This window comes from Perca fluviatilis, chromosome 23 (genome assembly GCF_010015445.1).
Source record: "Perca fluviatilis chromosome 23, GENO_Pfluv_1.0, whole genome shotgun sequence".
Taxonomy (NCBI): Eukaryota; Metazoa; Chordata; class Actinopteri; order Perciformes; family Percidae; genus Perca; species Perca fluviatilis.
This window is the reverse complement of record NC_053134.1, coordinates 20,620,275-20,640,934: the sequence shown is the minus strand read 5'-3', so window position 1 is coordinate 20,640,934 and position 20,660 is coordinate 20,620,275. Positions and strand designations below refer to the sequence as shown.

At 40.3% G+C, this 20,660-nt stretch overlaps 1 protein-coding gene across 7 annotated transcripts; it reads left to right on the top strand.

The window, feature by feature from the left end:
• Window positions 1-212: 212 nt before the first annotated feature.
• Window positions 213-20,390, top strand: il15ra (interleukin 15 receptor subunit alpha). 7 transcript variants are annotated; one of them, XM_039792470.1, is made up of 8 exons: window positions 213-384; window positions 5,574-5,774; window positions 6,764-6,811; window positions 6,909-6,956; window positions 8,491-8,613; window positions 18,428-18,541; window positions 19,182-19,272; window positions 20,103-20,390. In XM_039792470.1, the coding sequence occupies exons 1-8, from the start codon at window positions 318-320 to the stop codon at window positions 20,179-20,181; spliced, it is 771 nt and encodes a 256-aa protein (XP_039648404.1). In that variant the 5' UTR covers window positions 213-317; the 3' UTR covers window positions 20,182-20,390. The 7 variants fall into 7 exon arrangements, with proteins under 7 accessions (XP_039648404.1, XP_039648405.1, XP_039648403.1 ...); XM_039792471.1 differs by lacking the exon at window positions 213-384 and adding an exon at window positions 2,834-2,964 and having other exon boundaries at window positions 8,494-8,613; XM_039792469.1 differs by lacking the exon at window positions 213-384 and adding an exon at window positions 2,834-2,964.
• Window positions 20,391-20,660: the final 270 nt, after the last annotated feature.

Sequence of the window (20,660 nt, the reverse complement as noted above, 5' to 3'; positions counted from 1 at the left end):
TTTACTCAAGTAACATTTTCAATGCAGGACTTTTACTTGTAATTGAGTATTTTTACAGCGTGGTATTAGTACTTTTACTTAAAAGTAAAGGATCTGAATACTTCTTCCACCACTTTAAGCTAATACAAAAACATGACGTCTGCGTAAGAGCATCCATAGATATCAGACAAGAACACGTGACCCACTGCTTGGCTTTTAGAGCGGTGAAAGTGAAAGCACTCCAGTTAACAGGAGGACGTCGATCGCGGTGTGAGGATGAGCTATAAAGGCCGTGGTCTACTTGGCGAACATGTTTTAGGTCTCCGTAGAGCTGTCAGATGGACCTGGGTTTCTTTTTATTCTCTGTCATCTGTCTGCTCGGAGCTGCGCTGTGCTCCAACGGCGGTAAGTGCGAAATCAACCCAACTCAAAATCAACTTTACACATAAGATTATGGTTCAGAACTCCCTTTTAAAGAATCGTATTCACCCTTAACTCTAGTTTGGTCCAAACCAGGCCACTGCAAAATAGCAATAATGCAAAGTAAACAATGTTTGCTTTTTTTTATTTTATTTTTTTGTATTAATTACCATTGTTATTATTAGGCTATTCATATTTTAACTTTTCCTTTCAGCCACTGTAGTTACCGTCTGAGAGGTTTTGTGTATGCTAACGTTAATCTTTAACTGAACAGCAAACACATTATGACACAATTCAGTCAAGCTAACAAAACAGACAACACTGTAATAACTAAGTAGACCAGACCCACCCATTTAAAGGAATGGATTTTCAGTATAAAAATTGGTCTATCTGTATAGACCCAGATCGCTGAAAAATGTGCACCCTGTTTTTATATATATATATATATATATATATATATATATATATATATATATATATATATATATATATATATATATATATATATATATATATATACAGTGGTTAAATTGGCTTTTGTAGGGAGGGGGAGCCCTTATTTACGGGGAATGGTCATCATTCAAAATCGCGACATAAAATGACTTAATGTGTTTTTACACCAAAGGGGCTCTTTTTCCAGTATTAATGTGTAAGGTAGGGTTGATTAGTTATTCAAAGAAAGAGAAATACTTTACAATTCACTTACTTTATTATTATTATTATTTTTTACCTTCTATAGGCTAATGTTAACAGGCAGGCAATGGATTTCACCCTTGGAAAATGTATGAATTTGAAAATGTTTGAAAATATTGGTTGGCAAATATGTAAAAAAAAAATAAATACTTTTATCTGCAGTCCCTAGGCAGGTGACATAAGACTAACATAGAGACAGCCAGTAGTCACACAGCACTCATTCACTATAAATTAAAATGTACACATAATGGTGACATATATATTGACAAAAACAAACAAACGCAACAAAACTAAAATACATGATGACAAAGACATTATTCATCCACTTCTATACTGCATTCAATTTAACAGTGAAAGTGTATGGGTGGTGAAACGTGTGTGACAGTTAAAAGTGAGTGCTTCTCTCTGGTTTTCTAGAAGCCACTGTTTTAAGTGAGTATTAAAGCTGTTGAATGTAGGACACTCTCTTATTGGGGGGGGCAAGCTATTCCAGAGTTTACCTCCTATTATTGACAATACGTTTTGTCCAGAAGTGGGCCCGTCTAAATGGTATCACATGTCCCCTTTTACAGAGGCCTGTGTACTACCTCCACTTTCAAGTCTTTGGAAAAAGCCATGCAAGATTATGTAACACTTTATATACCAAACAAGCATAGGCCTGCTTAAAAATGTAATGCTCTCTAAGCTATCGCGAATGGTGAAATGTCAATGCCTTTTTATGTTTATGTTTGCACAGAATAAATAATGCACGGTGCAAGTAGTGAGGGTGTTTTTACAATATGTACATTAATTATACAAATATGTACTGTTATAAAAAAACTATGCCCTTGTGTGCAACACAAGTTATTTTGAAGTTGTTCTTTACTCCATTCATTTTCCTAACCACTTCCCATTATCTCGGATAACTGTTTCTCTTCCATTTGTGTTACAGTAGGCTCAGGGGCCTACGTTTGCTGCCCTAGGCGAATTGGTAGATATGGTAGATATATTAGCGCCAATCGTCTCCAATAACACACAAGAGGGCATTTTAATCATAGTGCTGTGCCACCGGTGGCGCGTGTAACATAACATAACATGTAGGCTATGGATGCACACTATATACATGTAGCCAGTGGTGGAATGTAACTAAGTACATTTACTCAAGTAATGTATTTAAGTACAAACCTTGAGGTACTTGTACTTTACTTGAGTCTTTTCTTTTCATGCCACTTTCTACTTCTACTCCGCTACATTCCAGAGAGAAATACTGTAATTTTTACTCCACTACATTGATCTGACAGCTTTAGTTACTAGTTACTTTACAAATTAGGATTTTGGCACACAAAACACATGTAGGTTTATAAAATATAAAACAAAAAGAACAGCCTACAAGTCCAGCTGAAATGATTAGACCATTGAACACACAACTGTTTGGATCGTCCAGTATTGGGTACTTTTAATACTTTATGTAGCCTACATTTTCCTGATGATACTTACATATGCCTATTTTTACTCAAGTAACATTTTCAATGCAGGACTTTTACTTGTAATTGAGTATTTTTACAGCGTGGTATTAGTACTTTTACTTAAAAGTAAAGGATCTGAATACTTCTTCCACCACTTTAAGCTAATACAAAAACATGACGTCTGCGTAAGAGCATCCATAGATATCAGACAAGAACACGTGACCCACTGCTTGGCTTTTAGAGCGGTGAAAGTGAAAGCACTCCAGTTAACAGGAGGACGTCGATCGCGGTGTGAGGGATGAGCTATAAAGGCCGTGGTCTACTTGGCGAACATGTTTTAGGTCTCCGTAGAGCTGTCAGATGGACCTGGGTTTCTTTTTATTCTCTGTCATCTGTCTGCTCGGAGCTGCGCTGTGCTCCAACGGCGGTAAGTGCGAAATCAACCCAACTCAAAATCAACTTTACACATAAGATTATGGTTCAGAACTCCCTTTTAAAGAATCGTATTCACCCTTAACTCTAGTTTGGTCCAAACCAGGCCACTGCAAAATAGCAATAATGCAAAGTAAACAATGTTTGCTTTTTTTTATTTTATTTTTTTGTATTAATTACCATTGTTATTATTAGGCTATTCATATTTTAACTTTTCCTTTCAGCCACTGTAGTTACCGTCTGAGAGGTTTTGTGTATGCTAACGTTAATCTTTAACTGAACAGCAAACACATTATGACACAATTCAGTCAAGCTAACAAAACAGACAACACTGTAATAACTAAGTAGACCAGACCCACCCATTTAAAGGAATGGATTTTCAGTATAAAAATTGGTCTATCTGTATAGACCCAGATCGCTGAAAAATGTGCACCCTGTTTTTTATATATATATATATATATATATATATATATATATATATATATATATATATATATATATATATATATATATATATATATATATATATATACAGTGGTTAAATGTTGGCTTTTGTAGGGAGGGGGAGCCCTTATTTACGGGGAATGGTCATCATTCAAAATCGCGACATAAAATGACTTAATGTGTTTTTACACCAAAGGGGCTCTTTTTCCAGTATTAATGTGTAAGGTAGGGTTGATTAGTTATTCAAAGAAAGAGAAATACTTTACAATTCACTTACTTTATTATTATTATTATTTTTTACCTTCTATAGGCTAATGTTAACAGGCAGGCAATGGATTTCACCCTTGGAAAATGTATGAATTTGAAAATGTTTGAAAATATTGGTTGGCAAATATGTAAAAAAAAATTTAAACAACAACATTATGTTGATTTAAGAGAATCAGAAACCACTATTATAGCCTTTTTAACAGTGATTGGCTTGCCCAGCTTGTTAATAGCCAGTGTATGTTCATTTAAGCTTCCAGTTTGTTAGATGGCACCAACATTTGGTCTAATCATAACTGGCCTGGCAACCCAAAGGCCAAGGTTTTGCTTCCAGATTTGTGTGCTGACTTATGATGTTGGGTCTGGGGGTCCTCCCCTAGAATTTTTTTAGCATTAAACACTTCATTTCCTGCATTTTGGTGAATTTTTATGCACCTATTTCTACTAGGCCTACCTTTATCTGAATAAATATGCCTGAAATGTCGTTATATAAAGGGAAACATTACAATCCAAATCTAAAAACATAATGGAAAATATTGCAGTAAGGCTGTAAGCTGTATTGCTTTCATCTATTTATTCTCCTTTAGATCGACTTTTCTAATTATATCTTAGTCAGCACACATGTAGCCTAGGCATCATTTATTCTTCCCTCTTTTGCATCTTTTGTTTGGGAAGTAACCTCCGTAAATGTGCATATGACAATAATTCACCTTAGTGATACATTATTCATTTAATGTAGCCTATTAATAAACCTCTGGACTGTAATTTTTCAGGTGTTTGAGCAAGATTTCTGCTCATGTCCAAAACTTTGTGCACATTTAAAATATAACTCATCCCATCTGTGTTCTCTGAGATTTGGAGGAGTTGTGATATTTTGTGAAAAAAAATAAAGTTTATAATTACGAGCTATTACGAGAATAAAGTCACTATATTTCAGAAAATAATCCACCTGCACCGTAGTCAGCTGCGCATTACGTGATTGTTCTGCTGATACGGTAGATCTCAGACCGTCTGACAGACACAGAGCCCCGTTTGAGACGTTTAGGGAAGTGGCTGTAGCCTACGCTGCTCTACATCGGAGGTGGAAACCCGAAACTTATGGCAGAAATGCACGGAGCTCAAACGCGAAACATCTGCTGCAACACGTCGACAGCAGAGCGCATCCATAAACCTGAAGCTGCGCAGCTTTTTACAGCGAGAGTGGACACTAAACGATGTCCGGTTTCATATTTGTAAGTCAACTTTTCAAAAAACATTCGGGGCTACACTCAAAACATTCGGGGCTGAACCCCCGGCAAAATGTTTGATGCTGAAGGAGACGGAGCTGAGCTCCGACAGGGTGTGTTGTGGACATGAGGAGGCGGAGCTGAGCTCCGGTGCGCTCCGGCCCAATTTAACCTCTGTATATATATATATATATATATATATATATATATATATATATATATATATATATATATATATATATATATATATATAAACAATATATATTGTTTTGAACAATCTCAATGTAGCTCTAGGATATTGGTGGATCTTTTTGAATCTTGGTAAACAGTTTGAAGAGAGAACTTTTCTGTTTACCTGTATCTGTACTGATTAATCTAGGCATGTAATATTAAACGGATTATAGAGTTACAGTAAAGCAAAAGGTTAATAAACCCAGTAGGATGTGCAAAATCGCCTTACAAAAAACCTGCATGAATCCAACAGGACTCATTCACAACTGACTAAATAGGCAACTCATACAACTGTTTTTGTTTTGGGTCTCCTAGTTACTAGTACCAGTAACTTTGTTATCTGAAACTAATACAAAAAAAATATTTTCTGTTGTTGCATTTCTGTGTGGATATATCTGCATCCCAATTGTGATTTGCCACTTAATTTTTTTTCTTCCAGACAACATCAGTTGTCCGTGTCCAAATATTCCTTCATTTGATCTAACTGAACCTCCACCAGAGACCTGCTACCAAATTGCCGACGTTTTCCGCTACACATGCATTGGAGGTTACTCGAGGAAGGCGGGAACTTCAAATCTCATCAGATGCAAGCTTGAGGATGGTTCTTCAAAGTGGTCCACCCCTTCCCTTGAGTGTATAAGTAAGATTTGTTATTTATTTTTTTGTCTTTACATTTAAAGAGCTCAATCACAGAATCCCAAATTAAAACAATAGGCAGCATTTTAAAATGATGTGCTAGACAGATCATAAAATAACTGGTTATAATGATGCGTGGTAGACAAACTTTTGTTAATATTTACATATTTCAAAAACTGCAATAAAAAGGGCTCAGTTAATAGGACCATAGGGCTCAAGACCCAGTAACATATTCCATAGGAAGGGGGGCACTTTAAGACACAAAGAGCAGTGTTGTCATCCAGCAGTGTAAACTGAGAACATAGATTTCAGAAACTTGTGAAACTGGTTTGTACACTAAAGAAAGAAGTGGGTAGCGTATGTCTGTAGGGCTGCAGCATATGTGGTTAACGAACCATATAGAATTGTATACAATATATTCTTAGGTACTTATGCAGACTACATCAAACCAAGGTCCCAGATGCTACATCGATCTAGGAATGGGTAGCGTTAGAATTTTATCGATACTACTACTCTTATCGATACTCCTTATCAGTTTGGTTCTTTACCGATACTCTTATCGGTTCTTTTTCATTTAAAAAAATAAAATGTGGCCAGAATAGCTCAGTTGGTAGAGCGGGTGCATATATTCAGAGGTTTAAACCTCGACGATGTCTTCCTCCTCTCTCTCCCACTTTCATATCTTTCCTGTCCATTAAAGGCGGAAATGCCCAAAAAATAATCTTACTTTTTTTTTTTTTATGTATTTATATTTTCAAATTGAAATTAAATAGACGTTACATACCTAAGGGCCAATTCGGGGTCGGTTTTGAATCATTAACACCGCTGCGGCCCGGGAAACATCCCAGGCCACAGCGCAGATGGCACCAAATCCTAGCCGCTAGACCATCAGGGCGGCTCCAACTTTATCAACACATTTATTTGTAGCTTATTCATACTGTCAAGTTTCACATGATGAACAAACTGCTCAATGTCTTATTTGTTGCGTTTCAGCTGACCCCAAAATAACCAAAACACAACCACCAAAGAGCACAGTAACAAGTAAGTTTCAATATTTGTACACTATAAGGTTTTAATATGCGTCGGAGAGAAGTGTTTTTTTCTCTTAACGTTAATGATTAATGGTCTGATCTTGCAGCGAGACACACTGATATTCCCCATGACTCCACCATTGCCACTTCAGTCAGTGAGTTTGGTATTTGCATGAATTCTGAAGACAGAAAAATACTCAACAAAAAATATCTAACTACTAATTATGAAACTAATTACTACATTTGTCTAAATCATTTGTGTTAGCAGTGGTTGTAGTAGTGGTTACTTTGTTGCATGTTGAAAATTGTGGGAGGATAACCCAACCAATTCTAGGATCCATCCCAAAAAGCTTAACATGTCAGTGTATGACAAAATGTATGATGTGTGTCACTGCAAAGACTGGGAAAAATGGATTGACCCCCAATTTCAAGAGATGGATAATTGTGTGCCTCCATTAAGAGCGCTAAATGGTTATTTGGCTTTGACATACTGTTTTCCTTGCATAGTATTGTAATTAGTCTGGGCACGTAGATACCTGTTATAATTTTCTGTGTGGATTCTTGCATGTGTTCATACCATGCACAAACTTGTTATAGCAGGAGAAGCACAGGTGTAACTAATAATAGTGATGGTATGAAGTGTCAGAATCCACGCCCAAAACATCTAAATGGAATTCAGCCATCATTAATTACACAAGTCAAGATGTCCACTCGGAAAATGACTCTGCAATTCCCCTTTGGTTTTGTGAAGCATTTTAACATATTTTAGTTAATTGCTCACTAGCTAGTTAGCGACTAGCTGATAGTGGAGCAATTAGCTGCTAAAGATGCTGATATTTCCCTCACGGGTTGGTGGAGACCAAAACAGAGCTAAAAAGGAGCTTGAATATTGGACTTACATTCGTCAGGTGACAGGAAACAACTCCAGGTGAATGCTAATTTTGCTCTGTGTCTGCTGGACGTGTTTGTAGGCAACCGCTAAGGTGGTAATATGCCGATGGTGTGTTTTGTTTTTAGCTAGATTATCCTGCTGCCCCCACGTCGCCAAAAAAAAATAAATAAATCTGATAATACTGCTTTAAAAAGTCCTAATATATAAAAAAGTACTTTGTTAGGAAACGTTGACATGTCACAGTACGAAAAGCACAGATGTAATCATTCATTTTGATAAATGCTGAATTGTAGTCTGGAATATAAAAATGGAATAAATAGAACGGTCTGTTTGTAACTTCCTCTCCTAGAAGTAGCAGTATAGTAGTCGTCCTAGTAGCTTTAATGATTGTTAATATACAGTAGCAGCTGAGTTTTGGTTATCATAGCGGCACTCGTACTATTACAAGAAGTAGTAACAGTTGTGACAGTAGTAATACTATCACCAACAGTGTAAGAAACTAACACAAAACCTTGCATGTGTTTTTCTGATGTTTGTTAATTGCTATGTGGCATGTTATTTCAGAGTGTGGAAAATGGACTTCTGTACCACACAGTCACTTGAGAACTTTCCATGCATGAAAGAAATCTGTACACCTGGACTCCCCGAATCACAGTAGAACAGAGTTAGTTTTCTTCAACAGTAGTTTTACAAATAGTAGTGATGGTAGAAGAAGCAACAGTGTAGTAGTAAGTAAGTAAGTAGTATTAGCAGTCTTGTTAGCAGTATTGGTAGAAGTAAATGTCTTTTCTTATCAGCAGCAGCTTCCCCGACTGCAGAGAAGACCCAGAGTATAAGCACCACAGCTTCAGTGACTACAGGAAGAGACAGGACAGAGTCGACCTCAGCTGGTCTACCGGCCCAGACAAATCACTCACAGGGTAAATAGCATAAAGTCCCACATGTTATGCTACTTGCAGTGTACTGTATGCTGCTCATAACTCCATCAGGTCAAATTATTTTACACCTTGTCATGATTTAGATTACCCATCAGCAGGGGCGATTCCAGGATTTTTCTTAATGGGGTGACATATGGGTGGACCAATAATCAGTAGGTGGGTTATCAGTATACAACATAGAAAATCTGCTTAGAAATATAGAAAATATTGGATAGAATAGAACAACACAATCTAATTCTGCTAAATGAAACATCACATGAAATATCACATCACATTAAATATCACATTAGTTATTAATTTCCCTTGTTATCATTTTAAACAAGCTAGTACAGTGCCTGCTCAAAATGTTGGAACAGGCCGTTGCTTGGCCTGTGGTATTGCTCCTTGTAGCTTTATCCAGAAACAAATTGTACCCCAAAATTACTTACAGAAGGACACACAAATCTCCACTGTATAGCCTACTACTGACTTACGGTGTACTTCTACATCAGAGGAAGATGTAGATTGCAGATTCAGAATCACAAGTAAAACGTGGAGTAATCAGACAGTTGCCTCATGGACTCATGGCAGTGTGCTACCCATCTGGCCCGTCATGAGAGCCAATCGGCGGTGACACCCCGTACCCCCTTCTAGCCCCTCCACTGCCCATCAATATGCAGTATGTTTTTTAGTTTCCCTACCATTATAATAAAAGGTAATATTTAGGTGCAGCACCCAAGCCATTTTGGGCAACACCTATTAATGTAAAATCAATTTGGGCATCAAAACTAACTACTTTTTTCCCCCAGATATAATGATTGTCTAATGACTTTAGCAGGTTTTGTCTTTAAGTTTCCGGAGCATTATTTATCATCTGCTCCAGCTTTTCCAATGTTTTAGACACAAATATGGAAATAATGGTCCAAAATATTAGATCTTTTTTGTAAAAAAGACATTTCCCTAAACCCCCCGCCAAATACGTGCACCAAAGTCTTCCACAAACCTAGAAAAAAAAAAAACACTGGTTTTAATATATTCAGGCACATGCACCTGTCCTTTTTATTCCTCGAGAGAAAGTTGTAACAACATAGGGCCGTTACAGAGTCAACGCGAGCAATGCGAGCAACGCGAGCAAGCAACGCGAACAAGCAACGCGAACAAGCAACGCGAACAAGCAACGCGAACAAGCAACGCGAGCGACGCGCTCCCTTTCATAGTCTAAACAGCAGACGCAAGTAGACCCAAGAGTCACGGGCGATGCGTGAAATGCAATACACCGCCCACACAACAGGGGGCAGCAGAGTGCTCCACGATGTTCGGTCGGCAGAGCCAGACCCTCCTGGAGAGTGGCTCTTGTCAGGTAGCAGCTGGCTGGCTGACTGACTTCTTTTTATCGGATCCTGGCGTGTTTCCCCACCAGTACAGTATGCTACGATTGGGTAGCACTGACCAATACATTGATAAAAGGATTAAACTTAAACTTATGGTATACACACATACACACACACACACACACACACACACACACACACACACACACACACACACACACACACACACACACACACACACACACACACACACACACACACACACACACACACACACACACACACACACACACACACACACACACACACACACACACACACACACACACACACACACACACACACACACACACACACACACACACACACACACAAAAATGTGACTCAGTAGTCCTATGTTTGATGAAATTGCACAGCTATGTTGATTCAATATTTTTAATGTACAATACGTGCAGTGTCGCCCCCACCGACAACGCATAGTATTGTGCGCATCGGTGCGTCGCGTATCAAAAACTGGGACGACACATTTGGCTACGCATCGACGCATAATGGCGGCCGAAGCGTAGCGATGCGTAGCCTTGCGGACGCGTATGTGTACCGATGCGTTGACTCTGTAACGGCCCTTATGGTGTAGACACATATAGCCGACGGGCAACCGTTGATCAGTCGCATCCCAGAGGTCCAAAAAACTGCCACAGAACAGACCAAAAAGACGAGAGGAGACGAGACGTAATACATCTCTATAACAGCAGGCGGCGCTAATCTGTAATGTTGCCCAAGAAATGAAAACCAGCAGCTGATTGGACGAATGCGTCACATGGGTTTGTTTTCTCCGGAAATTCAGAGCCAGACTGTCATGGCGACCGTTCAGAATACGATCTCATATTGTACCAAAATAGTTCACTGAAACAGGTTTCTGAAAATATTTTAAGCGAGAAATAGGCCGTGCAGTTGCTCAATCTGTCTTCATTTCAGCTCAACAAAAGGTCAGTTTAAAACATTTTCATCAGATTTTGAGAGACTGTAGTCACCTTATCCCGTTCGTCATTTCCGGGTGAGTCAGGTCGGCCAAAATGGACGCCGACAGCCCCCCAGACAGACGACGACATGGGACACACCGAACAGATTTGAGTCACTGACCTCGCCAGACTGTCCCACGGCCGATAATCGGCCTGATGTGTCCCGGCCTTTAGACACACGACACTGGAGGACTCTAAATGCACAACTCAGAGACACGGTTAAAAGTTAAACAAAATAAAGTCTTTACTAGAAAAATTGTTTAAACAAAAAGGCGCTCACAAGGAGGATATTATCAAACAAACGTAATGGCGTATATAACCTGGCTGGAACGTTGACAAGACTGACATGGAGACGAGACAAGACGAACTGGCACAAGACAAAGGGAGACAAGGACTATTTATAGAAGAGGTAGGGGAGACCAGGTGAAAACAATCAAGGGCGGGGCAGACAATCACAACGGCGGGAAACTCACACAAAGGGGGGGAAGTCAGGATCTGAAACAAGAGGGAAAGGTGAATACAAAATAAAACAGGAAGTGCAGAACAAGACAAAAAAAAAAAAAAAAAAGTGTAACTAAACTTAACGAGACATAACAGTACCCCTCCCTCTAGAGCCGACTTCCGACGGCCCAGGAGCCTCCGGGTGGCGTGCATAAATGTCCCTGACGAGATCCTTGTCCACGACGAAACGGGAAGGGATCCTTGAACGCTCTTCAGGACCGTAACCCTCCCAGTCCACCAAAAACTGGGTCCCGCGGCCACGGCGGCGCGCACCAGAGCGCTTTCCTTGACCGGCTTGATCTTGCTGACATGGAACGTGGAGTGGACCTTCAGTGACCTGGGAAGGCGTAGACGCACAGAAACCGGGTTAATAACTTTAGATACGGGAAAAGGACCCACAAACCTCGGAGCCAACTTCCTGGAATGGACGTGAAGGGGCAAATCCTTAGTGGCAAGCCACACCCTCGGCGGTGTCAGTCCGCCGCGCACTAGCCCAAATCTGGCGACAGCATCCAAGCATGGCGTGAGCCGAGGGGACCGTGACCTCCTTCTCATTGGCTGGGAACAATGGAGGTTGGTAGCCATTGGCACACCGGAACGGCGAGAGGCCTGTGGCAGCCGAGGGAAGGGTATTGTGGGCGTATTCCACCCAGGTGAGAGGTTTACTCCAAGTGACCTGGTTCTGGGAAACCAGGCATCGGAGACAGGTCTCAAGCTCCCGATTAAGGCGTTCCGTCTGCCCATTGGACTGCGGGTGGTAGCCGGAGGACATGCCGACAGTGGCGCCAAGGAGCTGGCAGAACTCCTTTGAGAAACGTGAGACAACAGAGCTGAAGTTTCAAATAAACTTTCTGTAGAAATTGGCAAACCCCAGAAACTGCTGTACCTTTTTCCAGTTGAGTGGAGTTGGCCAATCCGCCACTGCACTGACCTTTGCCGGGTCCATTTGCATCTGGTTGGCAGAGACGATGTAACCCAGGAACGAGATGGCAGCTGCATGAAAGTCACTTTTCAGCTTTGACATAAAAGGTTTTTCTCCAAAAGCTTCTGAAGGACCTGGCGTACATGAGTGACATGAGAATCAGTATCTGTAGAAAAAAATCAGACTATCATCGAGGTACACAAATACAAAAATATTCAAGTATTCTCTCAACACATCATTAACAAAAGTCTGAAACACAGCAGGAGCATTGCATAGTCCAAAAGGCATGACAAGGTACTCCTAATGTCCATTAGGAGTGTTAAAACCTGTCTTCCATTCATCTCCTTCTCTGATACTGATGTGATAAGCATTCCTGAGATCTAACTTAGTGAAGACTGTGGCTGTTTGGAGCAGTTCAAAAGCAGAGAAGATCAGTGGGAGTGGGTAACGGTTCTTTACTGTAATGTCATTTAGAGAACTATTCAATGCATGGCCTGAGAGAGCCGTCCTTACCCACAAAGAAAAAACCTGCACCAGCAGGAGAGGAGGATGGACAGATGATTCCAGCCTTTCAAGAGGAGGTAATGTACTCATCCATCGCAGCTCTCTCCGGCCCAGAAATGGAGTAGAGACGCCCCTTAGGAATGGGCGCGCCAGGTAGCAGATCAATGGCACAGTCAAAAGGTCGATGAGGAAGAAGAGAGAGCTTTTGTCTTGTTAAAGACCTCTTTCAAATCAATTTAACATGGAGGTACATTAGATAAGTCTGGGTAGTCAGGGTCACTGCCTGAGCATAGTTTAGCCACGGGTTCTTCAGAAATGTCAGTCTGAGTCACATGATTAGCTATACCCGAGCCCTCAAGCACTGGAACCTCATAAACGTCAGTCAGTCTCATGATTAACTGTACATGAGTTTACACATTCTTCACCCCACCCCTTAATCTTTCCTGAGCCCCAATCAATGTGGGGGTTATGTTTCATAAGCCACAGCAACCCCAAAATCAGCGGATACAGTGCAGAGTCAAATAAATGAAATTGCACGGTCTCAGTGTTGTGGGTGTCGTTTAATGTTACCTGAATCGGTTCAGTACAATGTGTCACTCTAAACAAAAACAACAACAACAACAACAACAACCCTCCATCCAATGCAGTAGCCTTAACGGGGTGGTTCAGTGGAATAGTCTTAATCTGTCGGGCTAAATTCCAGTCCATGAGACATTCATCTGCACCAGAGTCGATTAACACCTCCTGAAAAACCGTCTGGTCATTAATGGAAAGCCTTTCTTGGGTCAGTGATCGTGGAGGAAAATCCGAGGTAATCCTGCTCAACAGCGCCCTCTTCTTGGTCCTCCCCAGCTGCATTGGCTCCTCCAATGCCCGTGGTGGCAGGGTCATCACGGGAGCTGCCGCCGTAGGAAATGAAGAAGTCCTCAAAGGTTGGATCCCCGGAGGGTGCCCCCGGTGACTTGGAGGAGGAACTGCAGTCCGACACCACTCTCTCACGGTTGTCCACACGAACTGACATGGCTATAATAGCTTCTAAATCCTGGGGAAGCTCTAAGGGCGCTAACTGGTCCTTAATGGGCTCTGACAGGCCATTCATCTATTAACGCTGGTGTGTTCCACCCGCTATCTGCGGCTACTGTGCTCAATGGCATAATAGACTACTTGGCGGTGGCGCTGTTTGATCTGCATGAGGACCCGAGAGGCTACACTAGCAGGTGAGGTGTGATCAAATATTTTGCTCATAGTATCTTGAAAAACGGTGAGTGACTGGCAAATATCAGAGTCCCTGGACCATTCGGCAGTGGCCCAAGCAGCGGATCTGCCAGTTAAATGGGACACAATGAATGCCACTTTAGCTTGGTCTGAAACAAAGGCTGCCGGGTTGTGCCTAAAATGCAGGTCACACTGTACTAAAAAAGTTCTACAGTCACCTGAGTCCCCTGAGAAATTTTCCAGGGAGGCCAAACGCAGAGTCAATGGAGCGGACTGATTCATGGTTGTTGAGACAGCAGAGGTATCCGCAGGCATAGTCACTGAAAGTGTAGTTCCCAGACGAGTGAGGACTTGGTGTAGTTGCCCCACCAGGTGATTTACCTGAGTGGTAACTGAGGCTTGAAACTCCTGCTGCCGCTCTGTGAGGGCCTTTCACGCCACGGCTGATTGTGCTCAGCTGTGCCTCATGCTGATAGAGCTTGGTGCCCTGTGCAGAGACGGCAGTTTGAAGTTCCTTCGGGTCGGCTGAGTCCATACTGTGGCCAGTTCGTTCTGTAACGACTTAGACACACGAAAACTGGAGGACTCTAAATGCACGACTCAGAGACACGGTTGAAAGTTAAACAAAATAAAGTCTTTACTAGAAAAATGGTTTAAACAAAAGGCGCTCACAAGGAGGATATTAGCAAACAAACTTAATGGCGTATATAACCTGGCTGGAACGTTGACAAGACTGACATGGAGACGAGACAAGACGAACTGGCACAAGACAAAGGGAGACAAGGACTATTTATAGAAGAGGTAGGGGAGACCAGGTGAAAACAATCAGGGGCGGGGCAGACAATCACAACGGCGGGAAACTCACACAAAGGGGGGGAAGTCAGGATCTGAAACAAGAGGGAAAGGTGAATACAAAATAAAACAGGAAGTGCAGAACAAGACAAAAAATGAGTAACTAAACTTAACAAACGTGACGAGACATAACAAAAGTGCCCTTTTTTCTGGGGTGCTTTTTTATTTTTTATAATGAAAACATATATTCCTGTCTGCGCACAGCTTCCCTGTCAAACAAATATAATTATTGAATATAAAAATCAAAACATCAGGTCGGGAGATTAGACTTTATCGAGTTCTGATGCCCTCCCATATCACCACAGAACTTCCCCTGTTAATGGCATCAAGAGTCCCTTTCCCTGAAATGTTATGTTCAAATATGCAGCTCGTTATATAAAGGTCATTTGGACAGCACTCTAATTAATACTTTTAATTGCCACAGGGACAGCGTGTTTCACCGGCAATATTATTCCAATAACACCAAAAGAATTTAAATCATTTATTGCAAAATAAACAAATTATTTGTGAAACTATGCCCCTCTCTTCTTGGTGCCGTCAGTTATTCTAAATATTTAAAACTAGTAGCATAGAAAACGTGCATATTATGGCATAGTTTCCTTTGATGTTGCCTGCTCTGCACTAATAAACCTAGTGAATAACAAAGAAGACCATGGCCTCTGTGTGAACTGATTATGAGTGAGTGAATTAAAATAAATTGGTAAGGAAGTCAGAGTTGTGTTAATATATTTAACGTTTTGTTAAAAAAAACAAAATAGTTATGAGAAGTGCAATTTTTTCACTTGAGGCCCCCCTAAACGTCTGTGCACGTCCCTGAATATATTGCATGTAAGACGCACACTTTTCCCCCCTATAGTTACAATGTCTATATATGCTATTTTTGGGTATTCTAAATAAACTCTTACAGGAGTTTAAGATGGATATATTGATCATTTGTAAGTGATAACCTTCAGTGGAGGCCCTATAAAATGGTTGTATTTCCATCAATCAAATGCATGGTGATATACATAATTGTTCCCAAAACAAAAACATTTCATACATTTTTTTTACTGGCAATAGTACTTCATTTATCATCTTTCAAACTCACCAGACTTCTTGTATTTCACTGTAGCTCAGTGGTGTCTAACTCATTTTAGTTCATGGGCCACATACCCCTAATTTGATCTCAAGTGGGTCAGACCAGTATACCACTCCAGAAAGATCAGAAATGTTATCTCCAACAGAGTTTCTTATCAGCTTGATGTTGGCAAACGCAAGTTGCTTCTGCTAGGACAGCGTTCTAAGGCCATCGTAGGAATAATAATAATAATAATATTACAGACCCAGGAGAGAGGGCTAATATTCCGAGACAAATTTTGAATTTCTAAGATAAGAGTTTTAAATTTACCAAAAAAGACCACTAGATTCTCTGAGATTAAAGTGGGAAATTTGAAATTGGGATTAATTACTTCTCTGCAATTTTCACACTTTGCAAACTCATTCAGGGGCCCTGATTGGGCCATTTAGCGGGCCAGTTCTGGTCCACGGGTTTGACACCACTGCTAGTTAATATAATAATATTATATAATAATAATTTATAGTAATTATTGCACTTATATAATCAATATAGATTTGGTTAATGTGTACATTAGGGAGAACATTTCTTGATCAGATCTCAAATGTCTAGTGTAGTGTCACAAGTTACTGGATCTCAAGTATTTCAATAGTGTCACAAGTTACTGGAAATTAATGAGAACGCCAAGCCAAACATTTTGAAACAGCATTTAGCCAAATAATAGCTGTCTCCATTTCAACATAAGCAAATACAGGACATCAGGGAATTATTCAGCCAAAGGGTCTGATAACATTGGAGAGGGATAATTAATCATTGTTGGGAAAGTTCACTTTCTACATGAACTGGTTCAAAGTTCAGTTCACAAATTTTAAAATGAACTAGTTCAGTTCATAGTTCATACTTCAACATTTTGAACTAAGTTCACAGTTCCAAAAATGAACTAGTTCATAGTTCTTTTTTTCCCCATATGTTGCTTCAGTTCAATGTGCCGTTTCAGGTTTGCTGTGGATGTGACTGAAGTGCGGATTTTCTTTTTGAAAGCCGGCGGGCAAAGTTTGCACAGAAATGTAAGATTTTTCCCATCCTCACCGACCTTGTCATAAAACTCGTTTAAATGATCAGACGACGCCTCCTTGCTGCTTTGTCGTCTCCATGCTGCTGTCACCTCCATGCTGCTTTTTGTTTTGATGACGCATGCGGCGGTGCGACACTGGTGGTTGGTATTGCCAGATTGGGTGTTTTTTTCCACTACATATTAAGGCCTGTTTACGGTGTGTTTTAGCCGGGTTTTCGCTTGGAAGGCTCTATAGAAATCTGGCACCCTGTTGAACGAAGTTAAACTGAGAGAGCGTGCTGTTCACAGACGCCAGAATGAACGAGTTCACAGTAACGTTCATCAGGCAGTAATACAGTACGTTCAGTTCACGTTCGCCCAAAATATGAACTGAGTTAATGAACTACTGTAATTAATCATATCATATACAGCAAGTCAAGCTGACCCATTAGAAGATAATCTTGCAGTAGTCTTACAGTAATCTTAACAGGAGTACAAATGGTTGCAGGACTGTCTGTCACGAAAACAAAGATGTTTGTTGGACACGATAAAACTGCGCCAAAATCTTATCTGGGCCTCTTCTCGAGAATAAACCAACAAATCTGTAGCCTGGTTGACACCAGACCCTTCTCAGTTGTAACTGGGAGTGGGTCTGGGCAATCTTCATTCACAGCCCATTTCCAAAGGGGCGTCACCAACGGATGCCGCTTAAATGCCTCTGGGCGCAACTGAATAGTCCTTCAACCAATCAGACCAACGATCCGGGTGACGTAGCAGCTACAGCGGCATCAACGGGTTGCTGCGCTTCGGTGGCCGTCATGTTGAATGTAAACAAAAAGCTGCTCGCCGTCGCTGCGCTATCATCATCGTGTAAAGCCCACCTCAACGTTTGTGATTGGTGCCTCAATTTGGAAAAATTGGAAATGGGTTTGGCCAGACTGTCTTGCAGAGCAAATCTCAAATTTGACGGAAGTTTCTCAGGGTTTTCCCAGGCTAACAAATCTGCAAACCTCCCTCTTTTTTTTGAGTCTCTTTGTGCTTCCACACTGGTTCCACTATCCCTCTTCATCGTGAAGTGTTTTGCTCTGTGTGGTGGTTTCAGCCTTGTCCATCATATTGTTTTTTTTCAAGCATACACAAATCTGTAAAATAACAAACACAGCACATAAAAGGAAGCAGTTGTTGTTAAAAAGTATGGGTTCTGAAAGGATAGAAAAACAGCACAAAAACCTGGAAGACAATGGGAATGTCATGTGGTCAATCATCATTAGTGTACGACTCGCATTGCCTTTAACTGCCAATGCTAAACTGTGGAAATGAAAAGCCAAGCTACAGGGAAATCACATTCCTTTCTTTCTTTCACAGCAGGAACTGTTGTGACAGAGACTAAAGGGACGCACCGGACAACATCAACCTCAACCACCACTGAGCCTTCAAGCAACAGGAACGTCTCTGCAAAGTCACCGACTGCTGCATTCGGTGAGCTTCCACACTGTTGTTATCATTTGTGCCAATGGGAAGCCCTATATAATAACTACATTGTTTTTACAAACAAGAATATAAAGCCAGAGAATCAAGACCTTACCATTTCATGTTGAGCAGTGGTGGAATGTAACTAAGTAAATTTACTCAAGTACTGTACAAATTTGAGGTACTTGTACTTTACTTGAATCTTCTTTTAATGCCCCTTTCTACTTCTACTCCAATACATTTCAGGGGGAAATATTGTACTTTTTACTCCACTACATTAATCTGACAGCTTTAGTTACTAGTTACGTAAAAAAATAAAAAGATTTTTCCACACAAAACACATGTAGTTTACATTTTATTTTAATGAAACTACTAAAAAACATATAGGCCTACAAGTGCAGCTGAAATGATTAAACACAAAACAGTTTTGTTTGTTTCTAGTTTCTAAAATGTGATGATTTTTCTGCATTGAGTACTTTTTCCTGATGATACTTGCATACTTTTACTTAAGTAACATTTTCAATGCAGGACTTTTACTTGTAACAGAGTATTCTTACAGTGTATGTACAGGTATGAGTACTTTTACTTAACTAAAGGATCCGATTACTTCTTCCACCACTTGTGTTGAGTATTTCTCTCTTGTTGGCAGATCATGGCAGCACAACAACAGCGGTGATCGGCTGTGCTTCATTGGCCTTCGTCATAGCTTTGATCGGAATCAGCCTATATTGTTATAAAAGGTAAGCTAGAGAAAAGCATGTTAACATAACAGAGTGATTCATTGAAAAATCAATTAGTTCAGGTGTAAATATGTCACGCTACACTTTCTTTCGCTTGATGGAACACCTGAAATGTAGGTAAAACGGTTTGTTTGCAAACCCATGTGCCTACTTATTCAAAACACGCATTTACACTAAAAATCAATACAGCATAGTATCGTGATTTCTTTCTGTGGCAAGACTATCGATACACAGACTACAAGTATCAATCTTTTATTATATAACTGTTGGTCAGTTTGTCTGCTTGACAATCCCATTTCGCAGCGCTAAAATTGAAGTGAGATGAACAAAATTTGAAGTTGGAAAAAAGGCAATGGATTGCAATATATCGCAGAATATTGCAATATGTTTAAAATCGCAATAATATCGTATCGTGATGATATCGTATTGTGAGGCCTCTGGTGATTCCCACCCCTAATTTCCGCATCTCAATCTCAATATTCTTAAACAATTAGGTGCAATAATTTATCAGTTACATGTGCAATATCTGTTATTTACTCACTGCTGCTAATTATGTTCACACTGTACTTTATTTAGGTTCACGCTTTACTACAATAGCAGATGCACAATCAATTGTTTTAGCAACATAATCTTTTTCACCTAATATTACATTTTAACCTAATCTCACTTTACTTCTACGTAACATTTCTCGCGCTCTGGCTTTGTTACTATATACTGTACACTTACTACTACTCTTATTTTTTACCTTGAATCTGACTGTGAGCATCTGTCGGATTGATTATCATTTCACTAGTTATGATCTCATCACTGTTTCCTTTTTTTTTTCGTAGGAAGTCAAGAAACGGCATCCCACCAGAGCCAGCACAAGAACAGTTATACATGTATGTTCCATCTGACCAGGCGTCGTAGAGTTTGTTCTACGTGACCGGCCACTGCCACAGAGAGCAGCCACACAGCCTAACTAGTCTATATCGACGATGTTTCATTGACGGGATAGTTCCGGTGCCACTGGAGGTTCCGCTGGATGTCCCTCATCCCGAGCTTTCTTTGTGTTGGCATTCTAAACTCCGGTCAATTCGGGAAACATCCTCCGAGCTAGAACCGACAATCAAATTATATTAATCCTTTTTTTGAAAAAAAATCCTCATCACTCAATCGTAGAGCTGGGTATCGTTAAAAAATGTTCGATACCGGTACCGATACCATGGCTTTGATACCGGTTCCTAAACGATCCTTTTTTTTCGATAACAAATTAATAAAACAAAAATAAATTACAACACATAACAACACATGTAACAATTTTTCAGCTCCTACTACGTGAGCCCCTTCTCTTTGTGTAACCTAGGGTTTTTCCTGCATATCTCTACGACGTGTAACGTTAAGACAGC